General features: G+C 43.1%; 1 protein-coding gene across 3 annotated transcripts in view; it reads left to right on the plus strand.

Moving 5' to 3' along the window:
* The first annotated feature begins 9,493 nt into the window (after positions 1-9,493).
* kdm4aa (lysine (K)-specific demethylase 4A, genome duplicate a) overlaps positions 9,494-27,195 on the plus strand; it is a 71,218-nt gene continuing 53,516 nt past the window's right edge. For 2 of the 3 annotated variants that reach the window (XM_070886694.1, XM_070886696.1), the window contains exons 1-8: positions 9,494-9,580; positions 11,015-11,171; positions 13,418-13,593; positions 15,659-15,773; positions 17,565-17,758; positions 21,341-21,390; positions 23,935-24,038; positions 25,693-25,830. In XM_070886694.1, coding sequence (XP_070742795.1) covers positions 11,034-11,171; positions 13,418-13,593; positions 15,659-15,773; positions 17,565-17,758; positions 21,341-21,390; positions 23,935-24,038; positions 25,693-25,830 — 915 coding nt within the window. In that variant the 5' untranslated portion in view covers positions 9,494-9,580; positions 11,015-11,033. Of the gene's footprint in view, positions 9,581-9,874; positions 10,146-11,014; positions 11,172-13,417; positions 13,594-15,658; positions 15,774-17,564; positions 17,759-21,340; positions 21,391-23,934; positions 24,039-25,692; positions 25,831-27,195 lie in introns of those variants that run through there. The other variant, XM_070886695.1, reaches the window with a different exon arrangement.

The raw sequence follows: 27,195 nt of genomic DNA on the forward strand, positions 1-27,195 counted from the left end.
CTGCCATGCATTTGCCCACTCACCTAACCTGTCTAAGTCACCCTGCAGCCTCTTAGCGTCCCCCTCACAGCTCACACCGCCACTCAGTTTAGTGTCATCTGCAAACTTGGAGATATTACACTCAATTCCTTCATCCAAATCATTGATGCATATTGTAAAGAGCTGGGGTCCCAGCACTGAGCCCTGCGGCACTCCACTAGTCACTGCCTGCCATTCTGAAAAGGACCCGTTTATCCCGACTCTCTGCTTCCTGTCTGCCAACCAGTTCTCTATTCACCCCCAATACCATGCACTTTGATTTTGCACACCAATCTCTTGTGTGGGACCTTGGTGTATTTGAAAGTCCAAATACACCTCATCCACTGGTTCTCCCTTGTCCACTCTATTAGTTAAATCCTCAAAAAATTCCAGAAGATTTGTCAAGCATGATTTCCCCTTCATAAATCCAAGCAGACTTGGACTGAACCTATCACTGCTTTCCAAATGCGCTGCTATTTCATCCTTTAATAATTGATTCCAACATTTTCGCCGCCACTGATGTCAGGCTAACCAGTCTATAATTACTCGCTTTCTTTCTCCCTCCCTTTTTAAAAAGTGGTGTTATATTAACTACCCTCCAGTCCATAGGAACTGATCCCAAGTCGATAGACTTTTGGAAAATGATCACCAATGCATCCACTATTTCCAGGGTCACTTCCTTAAGTACTCTGGGATGCAGACTATCAGACCCCGGGGATTTATTTGCCTTCAATCCCATCAATTTCCCTAACTCAATTTCCCGCCTAATAAGGATATCCTTCAGTTCCTCCTTCTCACTAGACCCTCGGTCCCCTAGTACTTCCAGAAGGTTATTTGTGTCTTCTTTCGTGAAGATAGAACCAAAGTATTTGTTCAATTGGTCTGCCATTTCTTTGCTCCCCATTATAAATTCACCTGACAGAATTTGCAGAAAGGCTGGCAGAATTGGATAAATACTTAAAGGGAAATGCATGGGAGTGATCTGTAAAGCATGCACTCCCATGTTCCGCCACCAGGGAGCGCATCCCCTGAAGTCCCAAGGGATCCCAGCATCCCTTGGGAGGACTGTATATAAGCCGGCCCCTAAGACCTGTTACTCACTCTGGGGTGTCTTAATAAAGACTGAGGTCACTGTTACTTGAACCTCCCTGTGTGCAGTTGTGTACAGACCTCCAAACAGTAGTAGTGATGTTGGGGAGGGCATCGAACAGGAAATTAGGGGTGCATGCAATAAAGGTGCAGCAGTTATCATGGGTGACTTTAATATGCATATAGATTGGTCTAACCAAACTGGAAGCAATACGGTGGAGGAGGATTTCCTGGAGTGCATAAGGGATGGTTTTCTAGACCAATATGTCGAGGAACCAACTAGGGGGGAGGCCATCTTAGACTGGGTGTTGTGTAATGAGAGAGGATTAATTAGCAATCTCGTTGTGCGAGGCCTCTTGGGGAAGAGTGGCCATAATATGGTGGAATTCTACATTAGGATGGAGAATGAAACCGTTAATTCAGAGACCATGGTCCAGAACTTAAAGAAGGATAACTTTGAAGGTATAAGGTGTGAATTGGCTAGGATAGATTGGCGAATGATACTTAAGGGGTTGACTGTGGATGGGCAATGGCAGACATTTAGAGACCGCATGGATGAACTACAATAATTGTACATCCCTGTCTGGCATAAAAATAAAAAAGGGAAGGTGGCTCAACCGTGGCTATCAAGGGAAATTAGGGATAGTATTAAAGCCAAGGAAATGGCATACAAATTGGCCAGAAATAGCAGTGAACCTGGGGACTGGGATAAATTTAGAACTCAGCAGAGGAGGACAAAGGGTTTGATTAGGGCAGAGAAAATAGAGTACGAGAGGAAGCTTGCAGGGAACATTAAGACGGACTGCAAAAGTTTCTATAGATATGTAAAGATAAAAAGGTTAGTAAAGACAAACGTAGGTCCCCTGCAGTCAGAATCAGGGGAAGTCATAACGGGGAACAAAGAAATGGCAGATCAATTGAACACGTACTTTGGTTCGGTATTCACTATGGAGGACACAAACAACCTTCCAGATATAAAAGGGGCCAGAGAGTCTAGAAAGAAGGAGGAACTGAGGGAAATCCTTATTAGTCGGGAAATTGTGTTGGGGAAATTGATGGGATTGAAAGCCGATAAATCCCCAGGGCCCGATGGACTGCATCCCAGAGTACTTAAGGAAGTGGCCTTGGAAATAGTGGATGCATTGATAGTCTTATTCCAACATTCCATAGACTCTGGATCAGTTCCTATCGAGTGGAGGGTAGCCAATGTAACCGCACTTTTTAAAAAAGGAGGGAGAGAGAAAACAGGGAATTATAGACCGGTCAGCCTGACATCAGTAGTGGGTAAAATGATGGAATCAATTATTAAGGATGTCATAGCAGCGCATTTGGAAAGAGGTGACATGATAGGTCCAGGTCAGCATGGATTTGTGAAAGGGAAATCATGCTTGACAAATCTTCTGGAATTTTTTGAGGATGTTTCCAGTAGAGTGGACAAGGGAGAACCAGTTGATGTGGTATATTTGGACTTTCACAAGGCTTTCGACAAGGTCCCACACAAGAGATTAATGTGCAAAGTTAAAGCACATGGGATTGGGGGTAGTGTGCTGACATGGATTGAGAACTGGTTGTCAGACAGGAAGCAAAGAGTAGGAGTAAATGGGTACTTTTCAGAATGGCAGGCAGTGACAAGTGGGATACCGCAAGGTTCTGTGCTGGGGCCCCAGCTGTTTACATTGTACATTAATGATTTAGACGAGGGGATTAAATGTAGTATCTCCAAATTTGCGGATGACACTAAGTTGGGTGGCAGTGTGAGCTGCGAGGAGGATGATATGAGGCTGCAGAGTGACTTGGATAGGTTAGGTGAGTGGGCAAATGCATGGCAGATGAAGTATAATGTGGATAAATGTGAGGTTATCCACTTTGGTGGTAAAAACAGAGAGACAGACTATTATCTGAATGGTGACAGATTAGGAAAAGGGAAGGTGCAACGAGACCTGGGTGTCATGGTACATCAGTCATTGAAGGTTGGCATGCAGGTACAGCAGGCGGTTAAGAAAGCAAATGGCATGTTGGCCTTCATAGCAAGGGGATTTGAGTACAGGGGCAGGGAGGCTACAGTTGTACAGGGCCTTGGTGAGGCCACACCTGGAGTATTGTGTACAGTTTTGGTCTCCTAACTTGAGGAAGGACATTCTTGCTATTGAGGGAGTGCAGCGAAGGTTCACCAGACTGATTCCCGGGATGGCGGGACTGACATATCAAGAAAGACTAGATCAACTGGGCTTGTATTCACTGGAGTTCAGAAGAATGAGAGGGGATCTCATAGAAACATTTAAAATTCTGACGGATTTCGACAGGTTAGATGCAGGAAGAATGTTCCCAATGTTGGGGAAGTCCAGAACCAGGGGTCATAGTCTAAGGATAAGGGGTAAGCCATTTAGGACCGAGATGAGGAGAAACTTCTTCACCCAGAGAGTGGTGAACCTGTGGAATTCTCTACCACAGAAAGTTGTTGAGGCCAATTCACTAAATATATTCAAAAAGGAGTTAGATGTAGTCCTTACTACTGGGAGGATCAAGGGGTATGGCGAGAAAGCAGGAATGGGGTACTGAAGTTGCATGTTCAGCCATGAACTCATTGAATGGTGGTGCAGGCTTGAAGGGCTGAATGGCCTATTCTTGCACCTATTTTCTATGTTTCTATCTGTGTTAGGAACACAACAACTGGTGACGCGTATATGAATCCAACGCAAAGATGCAGCAAACTGTGGGCATCCTGGAGAAGTTCCCGGAGGGTGAGGACTGGGAAGCCTATGTCGAACGGTTAGACCAGTACTTTGTAGCCAACAAGCTGGATGGAGAAGGAAGTGCTGCAAAAAGGAGATTGGTCCTCATGGTCTGCGGGGCACCGACCTACAGCCTCATGAAGAATCTTCTGGCTCTGGTGAAACCCACAGATAAGTCATATGAGGAGCTGTGTACACTGGTTCGGGAGCATCTAAACCTGAGGGAGAGCGTGTTGATGGCGATGTATCGGTTCTATATGTACCAGCGATCTGAAGGTCAGGAAGTGCCGAGCTAAGGCAACTTGCAGGACAATGTGACTTTGATGGCTACCTGGAGCAAATGCTCAGAGACTTTTTTGTACTAGGCATTGGCCACGAGACCATCCTACGAAAACGTTTGACTGTAGAGACACCAACCCTCAGCAAGGCCATTGCGATAGCACAGGCATTTATGTCCACCAGTGATAACACCAAACAAATTTCTCAGCACACAAGTGCTAGCAATGTTCATAAATTAACTGGAACTGTATTTGCGAGCAGAAATGTACAGGGGAGAAACCACGAGTTTGCAACTGCCAGCAGGCATCAGGTGACCCAGATGACTCAGAGTCCCCAACAAAGGATGAATGCAAGGCAATTCACACCTTATTGGCGTTGTGGAGGCTTCCATTCAGCTTATTCATGCTGCTTCAAAGGGTATGTTTGCAAGAGCTGTGGAACAATGGGGCACCTCCAACGAGCTTGCAGACGAGCTACAAGCTCTACAAAACCTGCTAACCACCACGTGGCAGAGGAAGATCGGTCCATGGTGGATCAAAGCAATTCTGAGCCTCAGAGAGAGGAGGCAGATGCTGAAGTACATGGGGTGCACACATTTTCGACGAAATGTCGACCTATAATGCTAAACGTAAAATTGAATAGCTTACCCATAGCAATGGAACTCGACACTCACACTAGCCAATCCATCATGAGTAAAAAGATGTTTGAGAGACTGTGATGCAATCAAGCACTCAGACCAGTCCTGAGCCCCATCCACACGAAACTGAGAACGTACACCAAAGAGCTTATCATTGTCCTGTGCAGTGCCATGGTCAAGGTCACCTACGAGGGCATGGTACACGAACTGCCACTCTGGATTGTCCCAGGCGATGGCCCCACACTGCTTGGAAGGAGCTGGCTGTGCAAAATCCGCTGGAACTGGGATGACATCTGAGCGCTATCACATGTCGATGAGACCTCATGTACCCAGATTCTTAACAAATTTCCTTCCCTTTTTGAGCCAGGCATTGGAAACTTTTCCGGGGCGAAGGTCCCAGAGGCATGACCCATTCACCACAAGGCGCGAGCAGTACCTCACATGATGAGGGAGAGAGTGGAAATCGAGCTGGACAGGCTGCAACGTAAGGGCATCATCTCCCCAGTGGAATTCAGTGAGTGGGCCAGCCCAATTGTTCCAGTTCTCAAAAGTGATGGCACGGTCAGGATTTGCAGCGATTATAAAATAACTATTAATCATTTCTCGCTACAGAACCAATACCCGCTACCTAAGGTAGACAACCTATTTGCGATGCTGGCAGGAGGCAAGACGTTCACCAAGCTCGACCTGACTTCGGCCTACATGACGCAGGAGCTGGAGGAGTCTTCGAAGGGCCTCACTTGCATCAACACGCACAAGGGACTGTTCATCTACAACAGATGCCCATTTGGAATTCGGTCGGCTGCAGCGATGTTCCAGAGAAACATGGAGAGCCTACTCAAGTCGGTACCACGCATGGTGGTTTTTCAGGACGGCATATTGGTCATGGGTGAAGACACAGTCAAGCACCTACAAAACCTGGAGGAGGTCCTCCAGCGACTGGATTGCATAGGGCTGCGGTTGAAGAGGTTGAAATGCGTCTTCATGGCAGCAGAAGTGGAGTTTTTGGGGAGAAAGATCACAGCGGACGGCATTTGGCCCACAGACGCCAAGACAGAGGCTATCAGGAACGCGCCCAGGCCACAGAATGTCACAGAGCTGCGGTCATTCCTGGGATTCCTCAACTGTTTTGGTAACTTCCTACCGGGGTTAAGCACCCTCTTAGAACCCCTACATGTGTTATTGCATAAAGGTGAGAACTGGGTATGGGAAAAAAACTAGTAATTGCTTTTGAGAAAGCCAGAAACATTTTATGCTCCAACAAGCGGCTTGTATTGTATAACCCATGTAAAAGACTCGTGGTAGCATGTGATTCGTCATCGTACGGAGTCGGGTGTGTATTACAACAAGCTAACGTTGCGGGGAAGTTGCAACTTGTCGCCTATGCTTCCAGGAGCTTGTCTAAGGCCGAGAGGGCCTACAGCATGATTGAGAAAGAGGCATTAGCGTGTGTGTTCGGGGTAAAGAAAATGCATCAGTACCTGTTTGGACTCAAATTTGAGCTGGAAACCGATCACAAGCCCTCATATCCCTGTTCGCTGAAAACAAGGGAATAAATACTAATGCCTCAGCCCGCATACAAAGGTGGGCACTCACGCTATCAGCTTATAACTATACCATCCGCCACAGGCCAGACACCGAGAACTGTGCGGATGCTCTCAGTCGGCTACCACGGGGGTGGAAATGGCACAGCCTGCAAACTTGTTGATGGTGGCGCAGCCCGCAGACTTGTTGATGGTCATGGAAGTTTTTGAAAATGATTAATCCCCTGTCACTGCCCGCCAGATTAGGACTTAGACCAGCCAAGATCCTCTGCTGTCCCTAGTAAAAAACTGTGTACTGCATGGGAGCTGGGCCAGCATCCCCGTTGAAATGCAAGAGCTAATCAAGCTGTTCCCGCGGCGAAAGGACGAGGTGTCCATTCAGGCAGACTGCCTGTTGTGGGGTAACCACGTAGTGCTACCAAAAAAGGGCAGGGATCATCTCGAATCTCCACAGCACACACCCGGGTATAATAATGATGAAAGCAATAGCCAGATCCCACGTGTGGTGGCCCGGTCTCGACTCTGACTTAAGAGTTCTGTGTGCGGCAATGCAGCGTGTGTGCTCAGTTGAGCAACGCGCCCAGAGAGGCACCACTAAGTTTGTGGTCCTGGCCCTCCAGACCATGGTTGAGGACCCATGTCGACTATGCGGGCCCGTTTCTCTCGGTAAAATGTTCCTGGTGGTGGTGGATGCTTTTTCAAAATGGATTGAATGTGACATAATGTCGGGAAGCACTGCCACCGCCACCATTGAAAGCCTGAGGGCCATGTTTGCCACCCACGGCCTGCCTGACAAACTGGTCAGTGACAATAGGCCATGTTTTACCAGTGTCGAATGTAAAGAATTCATGACCCGTAATGGGATCAAACATGTCATCTTGGCCCCGTTTCAACCAGCCTCCAATGGGCAGGTGGAGCGGGCAGTACAAACCATCAAACAGAGCCTTAAACGAGTCACAGAAAGCTCACTCCAAACCCGCCTGTCCCGAGTACTGCTCAGCTACCGCACGAGACCCCACTCACTCACAGGGGTGCCCCCGGCTGAGCTACTCATGAAAAATACACTTCAAACCAGACTCTTGCTGGTTCACCCCAACCTGCATGATCAGGTAGAGAGCAGGCGGCAGCATCAAAATGTAAACGATGGTCGCGCCACTGTGTCACGGGAAATTGATCTGAATGACCCTGTGTATATGCTAAACTATGGACATGGTCCCAAGTGGATCGCGGGCACGGTGATAGCTAAAGAAGGGAGTAGGGTGTTTGTAGTCAAACTAGACAATGGACAAATTTGCAGAAAGCACCTGGACCAAACGAGGCTCCGGTTCACAGACTGCCCTGAACAACACACAGCAGACACCACCTTTTTCGAGCCCACAACACACACCCAAAGGATCAATGACACCACCCTGGACCAGGAAATCGAACCCATCATGCCCAACAGCCCAGCAAGGCCAGGTTCACCCAGCAGCCCTGCAAGGCCAACAACACGCCGGCCCAGCGAGGGCACAGCCAACACACCAGAACAGACATTTGTAGAGTGGCGGTCCACAAGGGAAAGAAAGGCTCCCGACCGCCTCACCTTGTAAATCGTTTTCACTTTTGACATTGGGGGAGGGGAGGGGCAGTGATGTTGTGTATCTGTAAAGCATGCACTCCCATGTTCTGCCACCAGGGAGCGCATCTCCTGAAGTCCCAAAGGATCCCAGCATCCTTTGGGAGCACTGTATATAAGCCGGCCCCTAAGGCCTGTTCCTCACTCTGGAATGAATTCATAAAGACTGAGGTCACTGTTACTTTAACCTTCCTGTGTGCAGTCTCGTCTGTGTTTGGAACATGACAGGAACAATGTACAGGGCTATGAGGACAGACTTGGGGAATGGCATTAATTGGATAGCTCTTGCAAGGAGGCGATGGGCTGGATGGCCTCCTTCTGCGCTGTATTCTATGATTCTATATAGGCAAGTTGTTGTTGTATGGTCACAGTTTTGTCCCACCCTATCTCTTCAACCCTCTGCAGACATGTCCTCTCTTATACTGCAAAGTTCTCGGATTCTGGCCTTTTATGTACCCCTCGCTCCCACTACCTAAAACCATTGAATCCAGAGCCTTCAGTACCTCTTCTCTACTCTCTGGAATTCTTCCCTGAAACCATCCTCTCTTCTCTCCAACTGCACAAACCTTCTTTAACCCCATCTTTTCGATCAAGCTTTAGGTCCCACTCCCATTTCTGGCTCGGCTCTGTGCCTTCACCCTAATTTAGTTTTTTTTTGTGTTGAAGGCTTGTTAATAAATGCAGGTTGGCGTTCAGATTTGTGATGAGGCACAAAACAACTGAAACAGATGAATGCCATTAATAAAGAGTAAACCGTGATAATCTTTTATTATCCCGTTCAGTCAAAGACATCAGGATCGTTTTTAAATAGTAAAATCCGCTTTCCAGCCGCAAGACGTACACATTGTGGCTTTGAGCAGCTGCAGGAGCTCCGCCCCACGCTGCCTCCGGGCTGTCTCCAGTCGGTGGATGTGCAGACTCGCACGCAGCCAATGGAAGCCGCACTCTGCCAGGCGATTGGATGAAGGTGAACCCACGCCACTTCTGATTGGTCGAGAACCTGGTCTCTTATTGTCTCAGAGGCGAATCACACGCCACTTGTTGGTTGGTAAATATCGGACACCGTTCATTGATTGGGCGCGGGCGAACTGACCGAATTCCCATTGGTCTGTTGATGGCGAAGAAGCTAATTGGTTGAAAATAAAATGTCGCCGCTTATGGCGATCGGTGTGTTTGTTTGCCTTTTAAGGATATCGGTCATGGAAGCCGAATGGTTGCTGATCGACTTCGTACTCAAGAAGAAACAGAAAATCTTGTCAGATTTCATATCAATGTAATATGGTAATCGAGGAATATTTCTACAAACGTACTCATTGGTTACTACCGGAGAAAATAGTTATTGATTGGTTGGTGACAATGTAACTTGTTTATTGTTGAGCGGTGCTCTAGGATGACGCTGATTGGTCAGCTGGGGGAGACTAACTCTCCAATTGGACAAACAACGAATCGATGGGGCGAGACGAGGTGATGATTGGCTGATAGTGGATGGTATGGTGCTGATTGGCTAGTAGTGGAGGCATGATGCTGATTGGCTGGTATTGGGATATGAAGCGCTGATTGGCTGGTGGTGGTTGGAAGAAAAGAAGGGTGGAAGTGTCAGATTTTTTTTAAACAGATGCGGCCTGGAGCACGATCGAGAAACGGGCGACGCTAGGTCTTCACGGACGTAAGTTTCCACCGATGTCATATGAAGGAATTAATTTTCTTTTTTTCTAAAAAAAACTTATGAAGCTCGATTCCCCGCGACCATCCAAATGTTTTTTTCCTGAAAATATTAATACTAATTTCCGGTTGTCACCGCTCAACTGGCTGAACAATGGCGTGAGTGACAGGAGGAACGGCCAATCGGATGGAGGCCGGGCGCCGAGCTCGCGCTGTTACTGATGCGAACGGCATCGGACGGTCCAATCAGCGCAGGGCTGAGGGGGCGGGACGGGTTGCCTGGCAGGGCAGAGAAGAAACGGCCGCTGTGTGTGTGTGTGTGTGTGTGAGAGGAGGGCCTGCATCTCACCCGTAACCAGCTCGCCCCAACTGTCGTGGCGGCTTCAGCCTCGGCAGTCAGAGCGGCTGAGCGAGGTGACGGCTTGTGAACAACAGAAGAAAAGGGAGGCCCGGCCCTCGGTGGCTCAGCACCGCAGCCACAAAGGAGGAGACATTTGAAGAGCGCAGGCGGCCGCTCCGAGAGGAGGAGGAGGAGGAGAAGAAGGAGGAGGGGGGGGAGAGCGCTGATGGTGTGTTTGGGGCCGTCAGGCGGTGGGTGGGCAAGAAAAGGGAGATGTGAGGGGTGGGTAATCCGGACCCAGCCAAAAGTGAAAGTGAAAGCGGGGCCTGCGTTCACGGAAGGGACGGGCGGCTCACCCCGCAGCGGACAAAGGGAGAAGCCGAGTCCCCCCCCCCCCCCCCCGGACAGGGCTCCTCTCTCCCTCCCTCTCGGGTTGCATCAATCTCTAGGCCCGCTTTGCCCTCCGCAGGCCACCAACAGCCTCCTTTGTTGACAGCGGCCGCGGCCCGCCTCCTCAGCCCTGAAACCGAAACTTGCCCCTCGCGGCTTAACAACCTGCGTTTGCTTTTAATTGTTTATGTTTGTGCTTTACAAATCGGTGCAAAGATTCATTTCCCTAAATTGGGACTATTGGGTCATAACGGCCCTTTTGTACAGTGCAGTGAATATACTTTGACTCCAATCTCTGGCCTATTGATCGTCACCGAAGGGTTCCCGAGCGCTATATTCATCCATTATTTATTTTGTAAATTTAATCTGATATATTTTTCATGCGGGTATGTGTGTGTTATTTATGGCTTCCCTCCTGGAGAACGATCAGTAATCCAATCATATAAGATCTACTTATCTTATTTCTAGCTTTATAATGGTGCTGGAAAATTTGAATATTGTACTGTGTTTCGCCATCTATTTGATATCAGAATTACACAATAGATTTTGTTTTTGGAGTTTCAGTGTTGTAAATCCAGTGTCTTGATATAATTCTATATTTCTGGATATACTAGAGCAATTTCTGGTCATGTGTTTTAATATTTGTAAAAATACATTTTATTACCTTGGGTTGCAAAATCTCAACTTGGGTACATTTTTGCATTGCAGGTGATTGAATTTAACAACCATGGCGTCGGAGTGTGGACTACCCAATCCAAGCTCTCGGATAATGACCTTTTATCCTACGATGGAGGAATTCAAAAATTTCAACCGTTACATTGTATATATAGAGTCACAAGGAGCCCACCGTGCTGGACTTGCAAAGGTAGCCTGACAAATGTACATAATTATGTTGTATTTTCCTTTTTAGCGAATGACTTGTACTGAATTTCCAATTCCTAAAGATGATTATGTCAAGTTGAAGTAGAGGTTGCGATTGTGCCACTGTGGAGGCAGATTTAAATCTTGACACTTGCTGGCTGCAAGGGCTGTGTAATCCGTGCAATTACACAAGGCCCCGAGCCAGTCAGGGGTTTCTTGGCATAACTTTGTTATTCTAGGAACTCGAATTGTTTCCAATTTGCTGATATCAAAACAGCCAGATTGACAAAAAAAAAATGTCCAAAGCAGAAATTGATCTGAATGACAATGTCTGTCCCAATACTCCATCTCCTTTTGCCAAAGCACTGTCACTTTTATTGAGAGTAAAAGTGATAATCAGCTGGGTGTGAGGAGAAGATCCGTTGACATTTTATTACATCGGCAGCTCAAACATCCAATTCATTGTAGCAATGTGCTGACTTGCTCTGATTGAACACAGAACTTGTCAATCATGAGTCGGTGACTGTGTGGTAACATTTCAGAAAGAAACCTCGAGAGCAGAGAAAGGACAGAGGGTCCGTGGGGGACAGGGCCTGGGCAGGGTTTGCAGGATTTGTGTGGAAGGCTGTACAGGTCTTTTACAAAAAACTGATGGGATCTCCCCATGCAGTGGCTGAGTCTTCAGTGGTTGCAATCTGACACTAAATGCTTCAATTTATTCAGAAAACAAAATGGAGGTTAGAATAAAGGTGTTCCAAATTTGATAATCCTGATCTAGGCATAAAACCCATCACTATTTCCTACTATTAATGAAAATACGCAACCCATATATTCGGTCAACATTTGACCTAACACAGTGAAGACCAAGTGCTGAAATGCACTCGCTGTTCAAAACTCTTCAACATCCCTCTTTTTCCATAAAGTACAGTTTTTGTTAGTAAATCTCTCTCATTCTCACTTTCAAGACCTTTATAATCATTCAATCCCATTTATCTTGTGTTTTATATTGTTTATTATTTTGTCAACTATTTTTATATTACAGCTTGCAAACAATTGTACATGTGCAGATTTGGCACCAGAGTAAATGGTAGTATTGTTGTCCAGTAAAATGTAGGGGCCCCAAAGCGAACCTCGGTGTGGGGCCCCTGCAAGGCAAACACCTGGTGGCACTTGTTACAACTGCATCTTGGATGTTTTGTATCACTGTTACCATTACCCCCTGTTCAATGGGTCTTTAAATGGTGTAGTTTTGTAATGCACACTCAAATGAATGGTAGTTTTACTTAGCAACACCAACAAACCTACAATGCAAAACTATTTTTAAATGAAATGTTAACATTTTCCATTTTGCAACAGCAAGGCCTCCTCTTCCATTTTCTCAAATCATGTACCAAGATAGATTTTCAAAATGGGTACCATCACTATAATATTGCAGTAATCTTATTGTTTGATATTTTAAAGACTGAAATATTTGGTGAATTAAGGATTTGTGAAAATTGAACTCAAAACGTTCATCAGATGCTGATGACCTCAATTAGCTTAGATTGAAGTTGTAATTTCAACTACTATGATAATGCATAAAAAGGGTATAAAAGACTAAATTGCTGCCATTAAACCAGATATTTAGTGATGAGCTCTTGGTATTAGTTGTGTTTTTTGAATGTCTTGTCTTTAGTGTTCTCTCTTGTTTATTCGCCTTGTCTCTTTGTAAGGTGATGACTAGTGCTAATCATTGACCAGAAAATTAACTGGACCAGCCATATAAATATAGTGGCTACAAGAGCAGGTCATGAGGCTGGCTATTCTGTGGCAAGTGACTTATCTCCTCCTAACTCCTAAAAACCTTTCCACCGCCTACAAGGAACAAGTCAGGAGTGATGGAATACTGTTCGCTTGTCTGGATGACTACAACTCCCAACAACACTCAAAGCCCGACACCATCCCGGATAAAGTAATTACGGATAAAGTAGTTACAACTGCCCCCTGGCTGATCTCGGCAGTTTATAAGTAGCTACAGTTACCTGGAGTTGCCTATTTGGACTTTAAAGACACAGGTGAAGTTAGTTAGCAGCTCCACACCATAACCATCTTTGGTCACGGGTACAGTAAACAAAGCCACAGGAGATCTGCTAGAATATTGCAATACTGTTGACGCACATGACCTAGTTGTTTTTTTTGTTTCGAACACACATTTAGAAATTTGGAACTTCAAGTTGAGTCGACCCAGCTAATTATTCTTGTCTCCAACAGGTGGTCCCTCCAAAAGAATGGAAGCCTTGTAGCAGCTATGATAACATTGATGATCTGGTGATTCCAGCCCCTATTCAGCAAGTGGTGACAGGCCAGTCAGGCCTCTTCACACAGTACAACATCCAGAAGAAGCCAATCACTGTGCGCGAATTCCGAAAAATTGCGAACAGTGACAAGTAAGAAAGCTTCTCTCGGTTATCCTTTTTTATAGTGGATTGTTAGTAAAACCAATTTGTTAGCCAAATGGTATGGTATTAAACCAGAAGCCAACAAATACGTTTTCTTAAAAGTTTACAAAATGTGTTCTTGAAGTTTGCTCAAGTATCATAACATAAGAAATAGGAACAGTAGTAGGACATACGGTCCCTCGAGCCTGTTCCGCCATTCAATAAAATCATGGCTGATCTGATCATGGACTCGGCTCCACTTCCCTGTCCACTCCCCATATCCCCTTATCGTTTAAGAAACCGTCTATTTCTGTCTTAAATTTATTTAATGTCCCAGCTTCCATAGCTTTCTGAGGCAGCAGTGAATTCCACAGATTTGCAACCCACTCAGAAGAAATTTCTTCTCATCTCTGTTTTAAATGGGCGGCCCCTTCTAAGATCATGCCCTCTAGTTCTAGTCTCCCCCCATCAGTGGAAACATTCTCTCTGCATCCACCTTGTTAAACCCCCTCATAATCTTATACGTTTCTATAAGATCACCTCTCATTCTTCTGAATTCCAACGAGTAGAGGCCCAACCTACTCAACCTTTCCTCATAAGTCAACTCCCTCATCTCCGGAATCAACCTAGTGAACCTTCTTTGAACTGCCTCCAAAGCAAGTATATCCTTTCGTAAATATGGAAACCAAAACTGCATGCAGTATCCCAGGTGTGGCCTTGCCAGTACTCTGTATAGCTGTAGCAAGGCTTCCCTGCTTTTATATGCCATCCCCTTTGCAATAAAGGCCAAGATTCCATTGGCCTTCCTGATCACTTGCTGTACCTGCATACTATCCTTTTGTGTTTCATGCACAAGTACCCCTAGGTCCTGCTGTACTGCGGCACTTTGTAATCTTTCTCCATTTAAATAATAACTTGCTCTTTGATTTTTTTTCTGCCAAAGTGCATGACCTCACGCTTTCCAAGATTATACTCCATCTGCCAAATGGCGTATAACAGTCTTAACAATTTTTCCAGTAAATCATACTTCCATCCTGACATATTCCATTCAGTTTCTGGCTTAGAGCTGAAGTTGGAATTGTGGGGCTTCAGCATCCAGCAGACCCATAGTGTTTGCTTAACATTTGAGTGCTCTGGCATTTCAGTAGTGGACATAAAAAATAGGAGCAGGCCTCTCGAGTCTGCTTTGCCATTCAGTAAGATCATGGCTGATCTTCTACCTCAACACTTTCCTGCATGATCCCCATATCCCTTAATAGCCAAACTTCTATCAATCTCTGCCTTGAGTACACTCAACGACTGAGCCTCCACAGCCCTCTGGGATAGAGAATTCCAAAGATTCACCACTCTGAGTGAAGAAATTTCTCCTCATCTCAGTCCTAAATGGCCAATCCCTTATTCTGAGTTGGTGACCCCTGGTTCTAGACTCCTCAGCCAGAGGAAACATCCTCCCTGCATCTACCCTGTCAAGCCCTGTAAGAATTTTGTATGTTTCAATGAGATCACCTCTCATTCTTCTAAACGGCAGAGAATATAGGCCTAGTCTATTCAATCTCTTATGTGACAATTCTGAGGCCTTATTGTGAGGTGTAATGTGACCATGTAAAAATACATGTGGAGAACAGGTCTATGACATGTTTTATGGAAGGGATGAAAGATGTATGATGCATTATTTTACCTAATAATGTAAAAGTAAAGTTTAAAAACAAAGGAAAAAGAGAATTGGGAATGAAAAACATGACAAACAGAAGTGTTTCAATTTTACTTTAATATTTAAATGTAGTTGTATTGGGTTGCTAATATTAAAGCTATTATTGACATTCTCTGGTTTTATTGCTCCTAATGCAAATTTCTTGTAATATTGGTATGTGAGCTGAAAACGTGGGAGGGGAGAGTTTATCTGGACTTGCTAGCGCAGTAAGGATTGAAGGTACATTTTTGAAATGTGCTATCCCTGCACTACAATCTAGCTGATGAACTCTAGAAGCCAAGCTTATTGCATTTCAGATCTGAACTGGTTAAAATTATTCACTTTTTTTGGGGGGGCTGTTAAATGTTTATGTACTTTTTTCAGATACTGCACCCCTCGCTACACAGACTTTGATGATCTGGAGCGCAAGTATTGGAAAAATCTCACGTTTAATGCACCAATCTATGGTGCAGATGTCAATGGTACATTGTACAATCAGGTGAGGCATAAATAAGTTCCAAGTTTTTGATTACCATTGTGGTTCCCAGATACAGTCAATTCAGTTCCCCCCCCACCCCCCCCCCCCTTCCTGCTCCTGAAAATGCTTTTCTAAACTGAATTCTGAACACTACATACTGTGTATTTTTGTAATATAACCAAAGCTGATGAGAACTGTCGTCTCCTAAGTCAGACTTGGTGATTGAGGATGAGGGGCTTTGAGTTTGTGCCTGTACCAACTCTCTAAAAGAACTACTAATTAATCCCACTCCACTGCTCTTTCCCCATAGCCCTGAAAATGTTTCCGTTTTTAAGTAGAGTTCCAATTCCTTTTTGATAGCTACTATTGGATCTGCTTCCACCACCCTTTCAGCCAATGCATTCCAGATCATAACAACTTGCTGAGTAAAATGATTTCTCCTCATCTACACCCTGACTTTATTGCCAATTTATTTTAAATGAGTATTCTCTGGTTACTGACCCTCCTGCCACTGGAAACTGCTTCTCCCTATCTACTCTATCAAAAACCGTCATAATTTTGAATACCTCTATTAAATCTCCCCTTAACTGTCTCTGCTCGAAGAAGAACAATTGCAGTTACTCTGAGCTCTTCAGATAACTGAAATCCCTCATCCCTAGCACCAGTCTAGTAAATCTAGCTGGAACCAGTTTTACTCCTGGTACAGGTTGAATGTCCGAAATCCAGAGTTCTGAAACTCTGAATGTTCCGGAATCTGGACCCTCTGCCGCCACCAGGACTTGTCCCGCTCTCGGCAATTTCATCACAATGAATACAAAGTTAATATGGGAACGGAGAGATTTTCCACTGGGGGAGGGGGTGGAATTCAGTGTCAGTTACCTGTACAGATCCTTCCATCCCCCAGTACGTCCAGCCCTACACACACATTGGAAAGAGCCGGGGCAGTTGAAACAGGCGTTTCTGGATTCAGGACGTCGGAAAGACGTTCCGAAATCTGGAACGGCCTCGGTCCCGACGTTTCCAGATTTTGGATGCTCTACTTGTACCATTCTGTTAAATCTAGTGGGAGACGGTTTGACTGCTGAGCCCTGCCTTGTTACTTTACAAATCTACAGGAGAAAATTGCAGAATGTATTTTCATGATTCAAGTTAAATCAACATAAAAATGCTGGATGGGTTGCAGTATTTGAATATTCCCACTTCTTTAATTCTTCAAGGAGAGCATGTACATAGTTCAAATTGACAATGTCATTCTTTGCTATCTACGCTCAATGCCTTTTATTCTCTTCTTCCCCCTGCTAATTGAGATCTGAAGCTCTCTATGTGTGGAGTGTTGCTGGTACCTAGTTTCAGAAATATTATCTCGAGAGAGAGAGAGAGAGAGAGAGAGAGAGAGAGAGCAAGGTGGTGTGGGTGCTATCTCAATGTGAATTAGCATAAGTGCATGGCTTGTAGAGTAGAAGTAGCATTTGTGAGGGTATTGTAAATAAAAACACTGCTTAGGACTCTGTCCTTTGACAAAAAGTTACTATTTAACTAGTTTGGTTTTTTTCTCATGGTGAACCTACTCTTCCAGGGCATTTTGTGGTGGTGGGGAGTGAATGGGGTATAATAATCTCTTTTTTTGTATAGGAAGGAAAAGTTGGATTGTCTCTGGACTCTTTCATATTCCCACAGGATTCAAACAGTGTGCACCTTTAGTTAATTTCTTTGTAGTTAAAACCATTTTAGTTTTGCGCATTTTCCAAGTTTATTTTATTTTTTTCCCCAACAAAATATTTTGCTTACAGATATAATTTCCTGTTTGTTCAGGGTGTGAATGAATGGAACATAGGGCACTTGAACACCATCTTGGATGTGGTAGAAAAAGAAGGTGGCATCACAATTGAAGGAGTCAATACTCCGTACCTCTATTTTGGAATGTGGAAAACGACCTTTGCGTGGCACACTGAGGACATGGATCTCTACAGCATTAACTACCTGCACTTTGGCGAACCCAAGTCCTGGTAACCAGCTCAGATTTAGCTTGCACTCCATATTTGTTTCTAAACACTGGCTGAAAAATTGCAGTCGGAGGTGTACCTCCGGAGCACGTCTGACCTGCGAAACATTTACGAAATGACCTTCTGGCGCCCAGGCTGCAAAGAGTTGCGGTCTTGGGCCTTGAGGCAGAGGGCAGCGTAGTGGTTTGTGGATCCCAGGGACGCAGGTTGTTTAGATGCGTCTCTGGGATCAAGTGGGCCCAATCTACCGACAAAGGAGAATTCCATTGCAATCATTTAGAAAGGGAATCTCCTAATATGCAACGGAATGCCGAAATGTAAAAATTATACAATTAACAGAATTTTAATTTTAATCATAAGTTCCTTCATTCCACCAAACTCGATAACAAATGTTAATTTCACACATTAACATTATTAATCTGGGGCAATATTTGCATAAACTCATTTAATAAAGTGTAAAAACATAAGTTTGGATTTTAAATGTTTTACTTGAGCCTTATGTATACCCTCATGCTGATGCAAGCAGGCCCTATGCCTGCTTTTATCAGCTGTAAGAGTTGCGTGCAAATAGCCCAATTCTATGCCAGCAACACTCAGTTTACAGGTGGTTCAGATGATCTGTCAAGGCGTAACTTGACCGATAGCAAGTTCTGGATTTCGCGCATGCACAAATCCGGAACTTGCGGGGTATTTCAAAGGGAGTACGACGGTGTACTTTTGAAAGTACGGCGTCGCAGACACCATAATTTCAAAGCTTGTATCTTGGATTTAAAATGTGCTTTTATAGTGACATAGCTCAATCAGTTTAATGCTTTACTTCAAATACTAAAATGATTTGTCAACAACTCCATTATTGTAGCAAGGAGGGAGAAGGAATTGACTGATACACAGTCACTGTTGCTGATTAATTATACGATGTTCATACAGATGTGGAAAAGATTGTGATCAGACCTAGTACTAGGGCTTGCAGCACTATTAAAAGTTTTTTAAAAAATGCGTTTTTTAACTCCGATCACATCATCATGTTCCAAAGTGCTTCAGTCAGTTAACTACATTTGAAGCGTCGTCACTGTTATGTAGCCAAACGCAGCAGTCAAATTGTGTGCAGCAATGAGCTAAATAACCAGTTCATCTGTTTTTGGTGGTGTTGGTTAAGGGATAAATGTTGACCAACACTGTGACCACTTCTACTAGCAAAACTGTCCCTGACCCAGATGTTGTCTGCAGCCTGCCTTGTGAAATGGAGTAGTAAAGCCATGTCTCCTCTGACATATTCAGCTACATGTGGAGGGTCCCATGGGTCTTGAAATTTGAATAGAATACTTTGCATTTGGCCTATCACAAATTGACCTTCATAATCTAAAGCATCCAACCTATTAGAATAGGCAAGGAATGCCCATGCAAACCACTTCTACAGTACCATTTAAATGCTCACAGCAACTAAGATTATTGAAGAAAAGCATTGTTTTTTTTTTAAGCAGCAAAATGCATAAATCACAAGAGTTTCCAGTAAAAATAATACACATGGAAATTGCAGCAATGTTTACTGGAAATTGCAGCAATGTTTACTGAAAAATTGCCGGGATATGGAGAAAGAGTGGGACTTACTGGATTGCTCTTTGAAAGAACAGACGCAGACTCGGTGGGCCAAATGGCCTCCTGTGCAGTACTATTTTCTAATTCTATGTGGTGGCAAAGGGAGCATTTCTGTAGATGATCACAACACCTACCTACCTTTTTTAAGTGGTCTGCTTGAGCAGGGCAGTCCCCATTATCCCTGGTGCCCCCATTTCAACTGGGTGAGGAGCACACTGGGCACTCCCTTGGTGACTTGAAATTCAGGTGACAGATCTATATAGTTAACACGAGACTTGCACATACGGTTAACATGGGCTCCTTTTCAGCACCAAAATCACCTGTTGGGACATTTGGCAACCACGGGTCTGATTTCCCATGGCCTGCCTGCAAAGCTCCATTCCCTGTCCAGATCATGAATCGTTTACCTGTGTGTTGAGCCTGGTTTGAGAAGTGCACAAAGTTCAAAGATGGAGTTGTCAGAGTGGAAATGAGAAGTGAAGTTAAAGGAGCTTGGGGTCACTGTTGTAGCGAGAACAGAGATTTTTGGCAAAGCAGTCACCGGTTATGTTAATGTTCTGCCCAATGTAGAGGAGAATGTACCATGATGGTTGAAGGTTACATATTGACTGTACTATAACCCGCTTGCGACTACTTGATACTGACATGGGATACAAAGTGAAACTACTTTATTTCCTAGCACTGACATCACTTATGTTGTGCTGACTTTCATACAAAAAACATAGCTGTACAAATAATAATTAAAACAAATCAGTTATTCCAACAGAATATATCTGGTTTGCCAATTTAAAATGCATGCTGAATCGATCATTATTTGAGGGCATGTTTTATTGCTCTTTCACCTGGAATAAGGCAGCATAATTTGATGGTGATCTATATTATAGACAACTTGTGCTCTGGTGTGTTCCATGGAAAGTCAGGACAAAGAGAATTTCCCCCAGTGTTTTAGTAATGGTATAGATATGCCTGTCCTTACCGCACAGCACTATCCCCCGGTCATCAAGATCCACGGCGCGGCCCTGGATAATGTGGACCACTTCCCATATTTCTGGAGCCTCCTATCAACAAGAGCAGGCATTGACGATGAGATCCAACACTGCCTCCAGTGTGCCGGTGCAGCCTTCGGCTGCCTGAGGAAGTGTTTGAAGACCAGGCCCTCAAAACTTCCACCAAGCTCATGGTCTACAGGGCTGTAATAATACCCGCCCTCCTGTATGGCTCAGAAACGTGGACCATGTACAGTAGACACCAAGTCGCTGGAGAAATACCACCAACGATGTCTCCAAGATCCTACAAATCCCCATGGAGGATAGACGCACTAACATTAGGGTCCTCGACCAGGCCAACATCCCTAGCATCGAAGCACTGACCACACTTGATCAGCTCCGCTGGGCAGACCACATAGTTTGCATGCCAGACATGAGACTCCCAAAGCAAGCGCTCTATTCGGAAGTCCTTCGGCAAATGAGCCAAAGGTGGGCAGTGGAAACGTTCCAAGGATCCTAACACAGACTCCCCGATAAAGTGCATCATCCCTACTGACACCTGGGAGACCCTGGCCAAAGACCACCCTAAGTGGAGGAAGCGCATCCGGGAGGTCGTTGAGCACCTCTAGTTTCGTCGCCGAGAACATGCAGAAATCAAGCGCAGGCAGCGGAAAGAGTGTGCGGCAAACCAGTCCCACCCATCCCTTCCGCCAACGACTATCTGCCCCACCTGTGACAGAGACTGGTTCTCGTATTGGACTGTACAGCCACCTAAGAACTCATGTTAAGAGTGGAAGCAAGTCTTCCTAGATTCCGAGGGACTGCCTATGATGATGATGCATGGGGATCTGCAGCTTCTTGAACTTGAAGCTCCAACTAGTGGTAGAATTGTGCAGCTGCAGGTGTGCTTGGTGTGCACAATATGGTGGCGCCAAAATAAGGAATTTGCAACATGCACAGCAAGTTTAAAATATATATAGCTAACTATATTATATTCTTGTAGGTACACTATTCCTCCAGAGCATGGAAAGCGACTGGAACGCCTGGCTAAAGGTAAAAATGTTTACTGAAATCTGTTTTGTGTTGGTCTGAATTTTTGCTTTGAAATAACTTAATTTGGAAGGTTAAGTCTAGGAGAAAATTTTCTATTGAATGTATGCCCCTATTTTATAATTGGTTGGGAGGATGGTGAAGGGTGGATATATTACAGGTTTTGTTTGATTTTTTTTTTAAGGAACTATCAACTTTCTCACTGTTACAAACATTTCCGTCTTTGCTGGACACTTTGTGACATCACTCTGGAATGTCCTCCTTGGATACAATAGTGGTTGTGACCTGCAACAATTCTGAGATCTATATCAAGCTGCATGGCCCCAAGAAACCACTGTTTGGATTATGGTTACAGATTGGAATTGTCCTTCTCACTCGCCTTTCTCCAACCATCATCCCCACACCCCACCATTGTCATCTAATACAGTCACTCCAATATCCTTCCTGTTCGTGATCTCCTGGTAAAGGCTTGTGGTTTTAAAGAAATCAAATCAAATTCTCTCTTCAGTATATAAAATGGAGGGTGGGTGGTGGTGCCTTGTTGAATTAAAAAAAAATGTACTCTTTCTTTACCGCTCCTCTTCCCCCGCCCCCCCCCCACCCCGGCCCTGATTTTCCTTCTCCTTAAAGCGACAACTTTTTGGGACCTTACCAAAAAAGTATTTTCAAGGGTGTAGAAACCTGCCATTTGGAGTTCTTGTATTCCTGGATGAGTATCCCTGGTTGCAAAAGCTATAGGGACATGTTCTGGAGTGGTTCCAGTGTGAGTGCTTCCTATTGGCCTGGAGTCTGTCTAGCTGCCCAATGTTTTTTGAGGGAGGCACAGGGAAGGAGCATTAAAGCCCAGACTTTTGAAATGTGATTGAAGGTTTTAAAAACATAAAAATTCTTAACATACTATTGTGAAATATGTAATTCACACCTTATTTTGAACATTATAATTTCTGTTACTGAGGAAAGGGGTGTGGAAATTTTTTTATAAAGTATTTTGATTCGATTTATTTCTCTCTTGCGTATTCGTATGTTCTTCTCGCCAGTCATTCAGGATTAGTTGTTTCCTCTTGGACTCTATAGATTCTGCCATAGTTTTATGGCAGTTTTTCTTACTTTTGCTTCCTCTTCTGTTCCCTGCCTCTTCAGTTCTTATTTTCTACTGTTTTACTTTGAGACACAAACGTATGATTGACTACAAACACCTAATAGGAAATGCAAACAACTCAGACTTTCAATATTTGAAAAAGTCAATTTAATTTCATTACACTTTACTGATGCTCATCTAAGTCATTTTAATTCTTGTTCACTGAAGTGCAACAAAAACACTTTATTTATATAACTGCATTATGTGGAAATACAACTACCAATAATGAGGGTCAACATTTATTGTGTGTTTTAAACAATTTTATCCTTGAGCAATGCCACTGGAGAACAATTTCAAATTATGATTGCACTTTACTACCCAACACCATTGTGGGAGCACTATTACCACAAGGCAGGAGCAGCTCATGAAAAACACCAGCATTTTGGTTCAAGTTAATGCAACATTGCCAACATCATCCATGTCCCATAAACAATTGTTACTCTAACTTATTAAAATTTTACTGCTTCATTGTTGAAAAACTGCATTCATATAAAACGGTGACGAATCTCAACTGAATCCACAGATGCTGTACCAGTCAAGTAGCAAGCCACCAAAGAATAGCCGCAAATCAAAAATGAGTGAACCTTTAGTTCATTTTTTTCCCCTCCACAACCTCAAATATCCAATATTTAAAATATCAAATTATGTGCTACATAATAACACAATTAAACTTGCCCATAATGTTCGCTTTGTTTGCCATTATAAACATTGGGCTAGAAATTGCGGTCGGAGGTGTACCAAGCGCATGCGGACATCCTGAACTTGCGGTGCATTTCAAAGGGAATACAACGTCGTACTCGGAGTTCGCCTTCATACACACCGCAATTTCAGGGCCTTATTACTTGGAGGTCTGAGCCTCTCAAAGACCTGCGGCAATAAGTTTTCCTTTAAGCTTGGGCTCCAATTCCTTTCCAGGGTTTTCTTTTCATCAGTGGTTCGGACTTTTAACAGCCAGAGTAGACATTAAACAGTTTTTAAAAAAAAATGTTTAAAATGTGAACAGCAGCATTGCCATACTATCTGATTTATAGTTGTGTTTAAACACACTTATTTCCTTGAGTAAGTAGAAAAGAACAAGGTATAAGTGCCACGTAAAACAACACTATATTCTTGCATAAGAATCCTCCTCCCACCCCCACCCCACACTGTTCATGGGAACATTAAAGTTTAAAATTATTGAAAAGCAATTTTGATACCAGCAGTAGAAAATGTTTCTTTTGGAGGATAATAAATCATTCCAAAACATTTATCAGGTGAAGTATTTGAATCAGGTGATGGGGAGTTCAAGGTACAATTGGATACTAGGCTGGGAAAAACTGGAAAGATGAGCCAAATAGCCTTTCCTTCTTGACTTTGTCTTGTTTTGTGGATTGGTTTATAATTTTTTTTTCACTGTTCTCTTTAAATAGGCTTTTTCCCAGGTAGCGCTCAGAGCTGTGAAGCTTTTCTGCGCCATAAGATGACCCTGATATCGCCTTCTATTCTCAAGAAATATGGAATCCCGTTTGACAGGGTATGTACATGATATTGGGCTGTTGTACATTATACTGCAGTAATGAGAGTTAAATAGTCTTGACTAAATGATTCATTGGGTGATAGGTTTGTTTTTGTTAGCGGGCGGGCGGTGTGGGGGGGTGGGTGGTGGGGTGTCTGTGCTACTGTTGCATTCTATTTCATGGCTGACTTCATTTCAACTAGTTTGCTGTTGGAGCTTGTTGATCAAAATACACTAGTGAAGTATGTTTAAAACCAATGCTGAATATGATGACTATAATAAGTTACAATGCCATAAACCTGCATTTTATTGATTTCTTAAGGCATTAAAAACTATTGAATGTATAAAACAGACAGCTGTGTCCAGTGCAGCAAAATCATCAACATAAACATATGATTCTGTACAAAATGGCACTTGGGGGAATTGCAAGGCTGTGGTCGAAATGTCAAACAGTTGAGGTTTGACAACTTCAGAGCAGTTCAAATGAAACTAACATTATAGAATTGTTCCCCGAGATATGTTATCTACTCCTTCCAGTTGTTGGATAGTGAAACTTAGTTACAAAATAATTATGCTCTAATGATATTCATTCCTAAAGTGCTTGTCTCAGGCCACCAGCAATTTCTGTGTTATATTGAATAAGGAAATAATTGTTCTTTTAAAATAAGCTGCTCTGTTTTGAACAAGAAACTAATATTGGGAAGATGCATTTATTACCCTCTTGGTGCTCTGTTGTCTAGATTCCACTTTTTAAAAAAAAAAAATTAAATTTTAAAAATTCTTAACTCCATACTGAATTACTGATGCAGCTTTCTCCTTTAATTCTTCAAGCCAGCTATTTGCCTGAAGTGCTTATAGGTTACTTGTATTTTATGTGCCTGCTTCACCAGCAGAGCAGTGAAATGCTTGCACATCAGTATTGTTCACAAGTAGAATATATCTGGAATATTTAATGTTTCTGCTTGCATTGACTTCAACTGTATTTATACTGCGTTCGTAATCTGAGGATGATAGCTGCAGAATTGATGCAACAGTTTGGCATTATAGGCCCCTAATTTATGCTGCCCAGTTGTTATTGCACTCCAGGATAGGAAAGAGCATGGTTATATGCTTGTGCAAGGTGCTGTTCCTCTCAGTACATTTTAAATGTTTTGAGAGCAGGAGTGACCGTTTTATTAGAACACCTTACAAAAGAAAAACTCTGCTTAAGTTTATAAAGTGCTCAAAGTCCAACAGACCCACTGAGCTTCTTTAACTAGTCTTGCCGCAACACTGGCTACTGTGGTCTTGTCGCTACTGTAGCTCAAGCGACCAATCAATATAGAAGTATTTCTGAAATGCCTGTTCATCTATTTTAATTCTTTCTGACCGGGTACTCTGTTATCAGAAACTGTATTTAAAGATTGTGCGCTGTGCACTCCAGATTGGTCACACCTTAATCATTACTAATCTCTATGCTTTGATAGGGGGAGAGCAGTGGACAAAGATTTCCCCTAGCAGTTAATTCTCAAACTTATCCATTTGTGTCCAATTGATTGCTTAATATTTTAACTTTTTTGTTTTTGCTGTGATAATTAATTGATGGAATTTGTCTTGTAGTTGTTTGTATTAGAGATATATTAATTCTAAGAAAATATTCACCTTTTCACCCAGCATTTTCATTAATTCCTAGGTAACCCAAGAGGCAGGGGAGTTTATGATCACATTCCCCTATGGTTATCATGCTGGCTTTAACCATGGCTTTAACTGTGCTGAATCAACAAACTTTGCCACACTTAGATGGGTAGAGTATGGGAAACATGCTGTTCTGGTATGTACTGTTTCTTGTATTTTATTATTAACCTCTGGAGGTGACCATTAAAGGTTTTTATGATACCTATTGAGTTATGTGAGCCATTTGAAACAGATTTAACATTATATGTCATGACTGTTTTAGAATTATTATTAATATGCACAGTTTTCCACATTTTAATTTAAAAAATCTGTAGCAGAGTTTGAAAGTAATCACTTTTATCTGACGAATTGAACATTTTTTGATAGAAGAGCAGTATCTCATTTAGCATTTGAATTGGAAAGAAAAACTCCCCTAATTTTTAATTGACTTAACATTGCCAGTGTTATTGCTCGTGGGTAGTCTTTTATTTGTGACGTTTAGCTGCTAACCTGGCCTATGCCTTTAAGGCCGCAATGATCAAAATCCTGGTAACGCAACTAATTACAAACTGTTGAAATAAGAGAGGTAGTTGTAACTGCTTCTAAATTTCCTGGGCTAGAGGTTATTTTAAAATATATATTTTTTTGCATCAGTAACAAAGTGTGGCTGTTGGTGTGAAGCAGACATGTGCATGTTTAGAAAAAAAACCGTTGCAAAGGCATAAGAGGAGGTAGGTGTTAGTCAAATGGTGTAACCAATTGGTATGGGAAGTGTACTGTTTATAGCTAAGGTAGGACAATGTATCAAAGAAAATAAGAGCAAGAAAAAAGGCAAAAAATTGATTACAGTATCTGGACTATTGGATGGATTTACATGGAGCAGCATTGATGGGAAGTGAATTTGTAGAATGGAACAAATTCACTCTGGAAATGAATTGTGTTTTTTTCACTGTCTGCTTTTGTACTGTTGTTAAATATTATATTTCCAAAAGTGGGTGTACAATATAAAACTCTTCAAAGCTGGTGATATTCTGACTTTTTGTGGGGGATTTTGATGAAAGTGAACAAGTTCTCCAGAGGCTACCTAAATCTCATGTTGCCAATTTTGATCTGCATTTTTGAACCCAGTACTTCAGCCATTTACAAATCTGTATGCTGACTTGTGGGCAGTGCAACATTTTCCTGCTGCATTTGACAAGAAAACTTAGGTTATTACCAGTTTTGGTATAGAACTAATTACAGTAGAAACTCCATTATAAGCAGATCTATCTACCAGAAATGTTTTTGTATTGTACTTGCTTTTGTTCCCATTTATAGTGTATTGTTGAACCATGAATACAAGACTAAAATTTGTGGACTTTATTTACTTGCCAATTTTTGTTATCTACGTGATTTTTACTACATTATGGTAATCATTACAACTTCAGTGAAACCACCATTAATAAGTCCAGTTCCAGAAATATACAATATATGCAAATGTATATTTTTAATCCATACATTGTACTGAAATATAGTGCCTTCT

Source organism: Pristiophorus japonicus, chromosome 8 (assembly GCF_044704955.1).
Source record: "Pristiophorus japonicus isolate sPriJap1 chromosome 8, sPriJap1.hap1, whole genome shotgun sequence".
In the NCBI taxonomy this organism is placed as follows: domain Eukaryota; kingdom Metazoa; phylum Chordata; class Chondrichthyes; family Pristiophoridae; genus Pristiophorus; species Pristiophorus japonicus.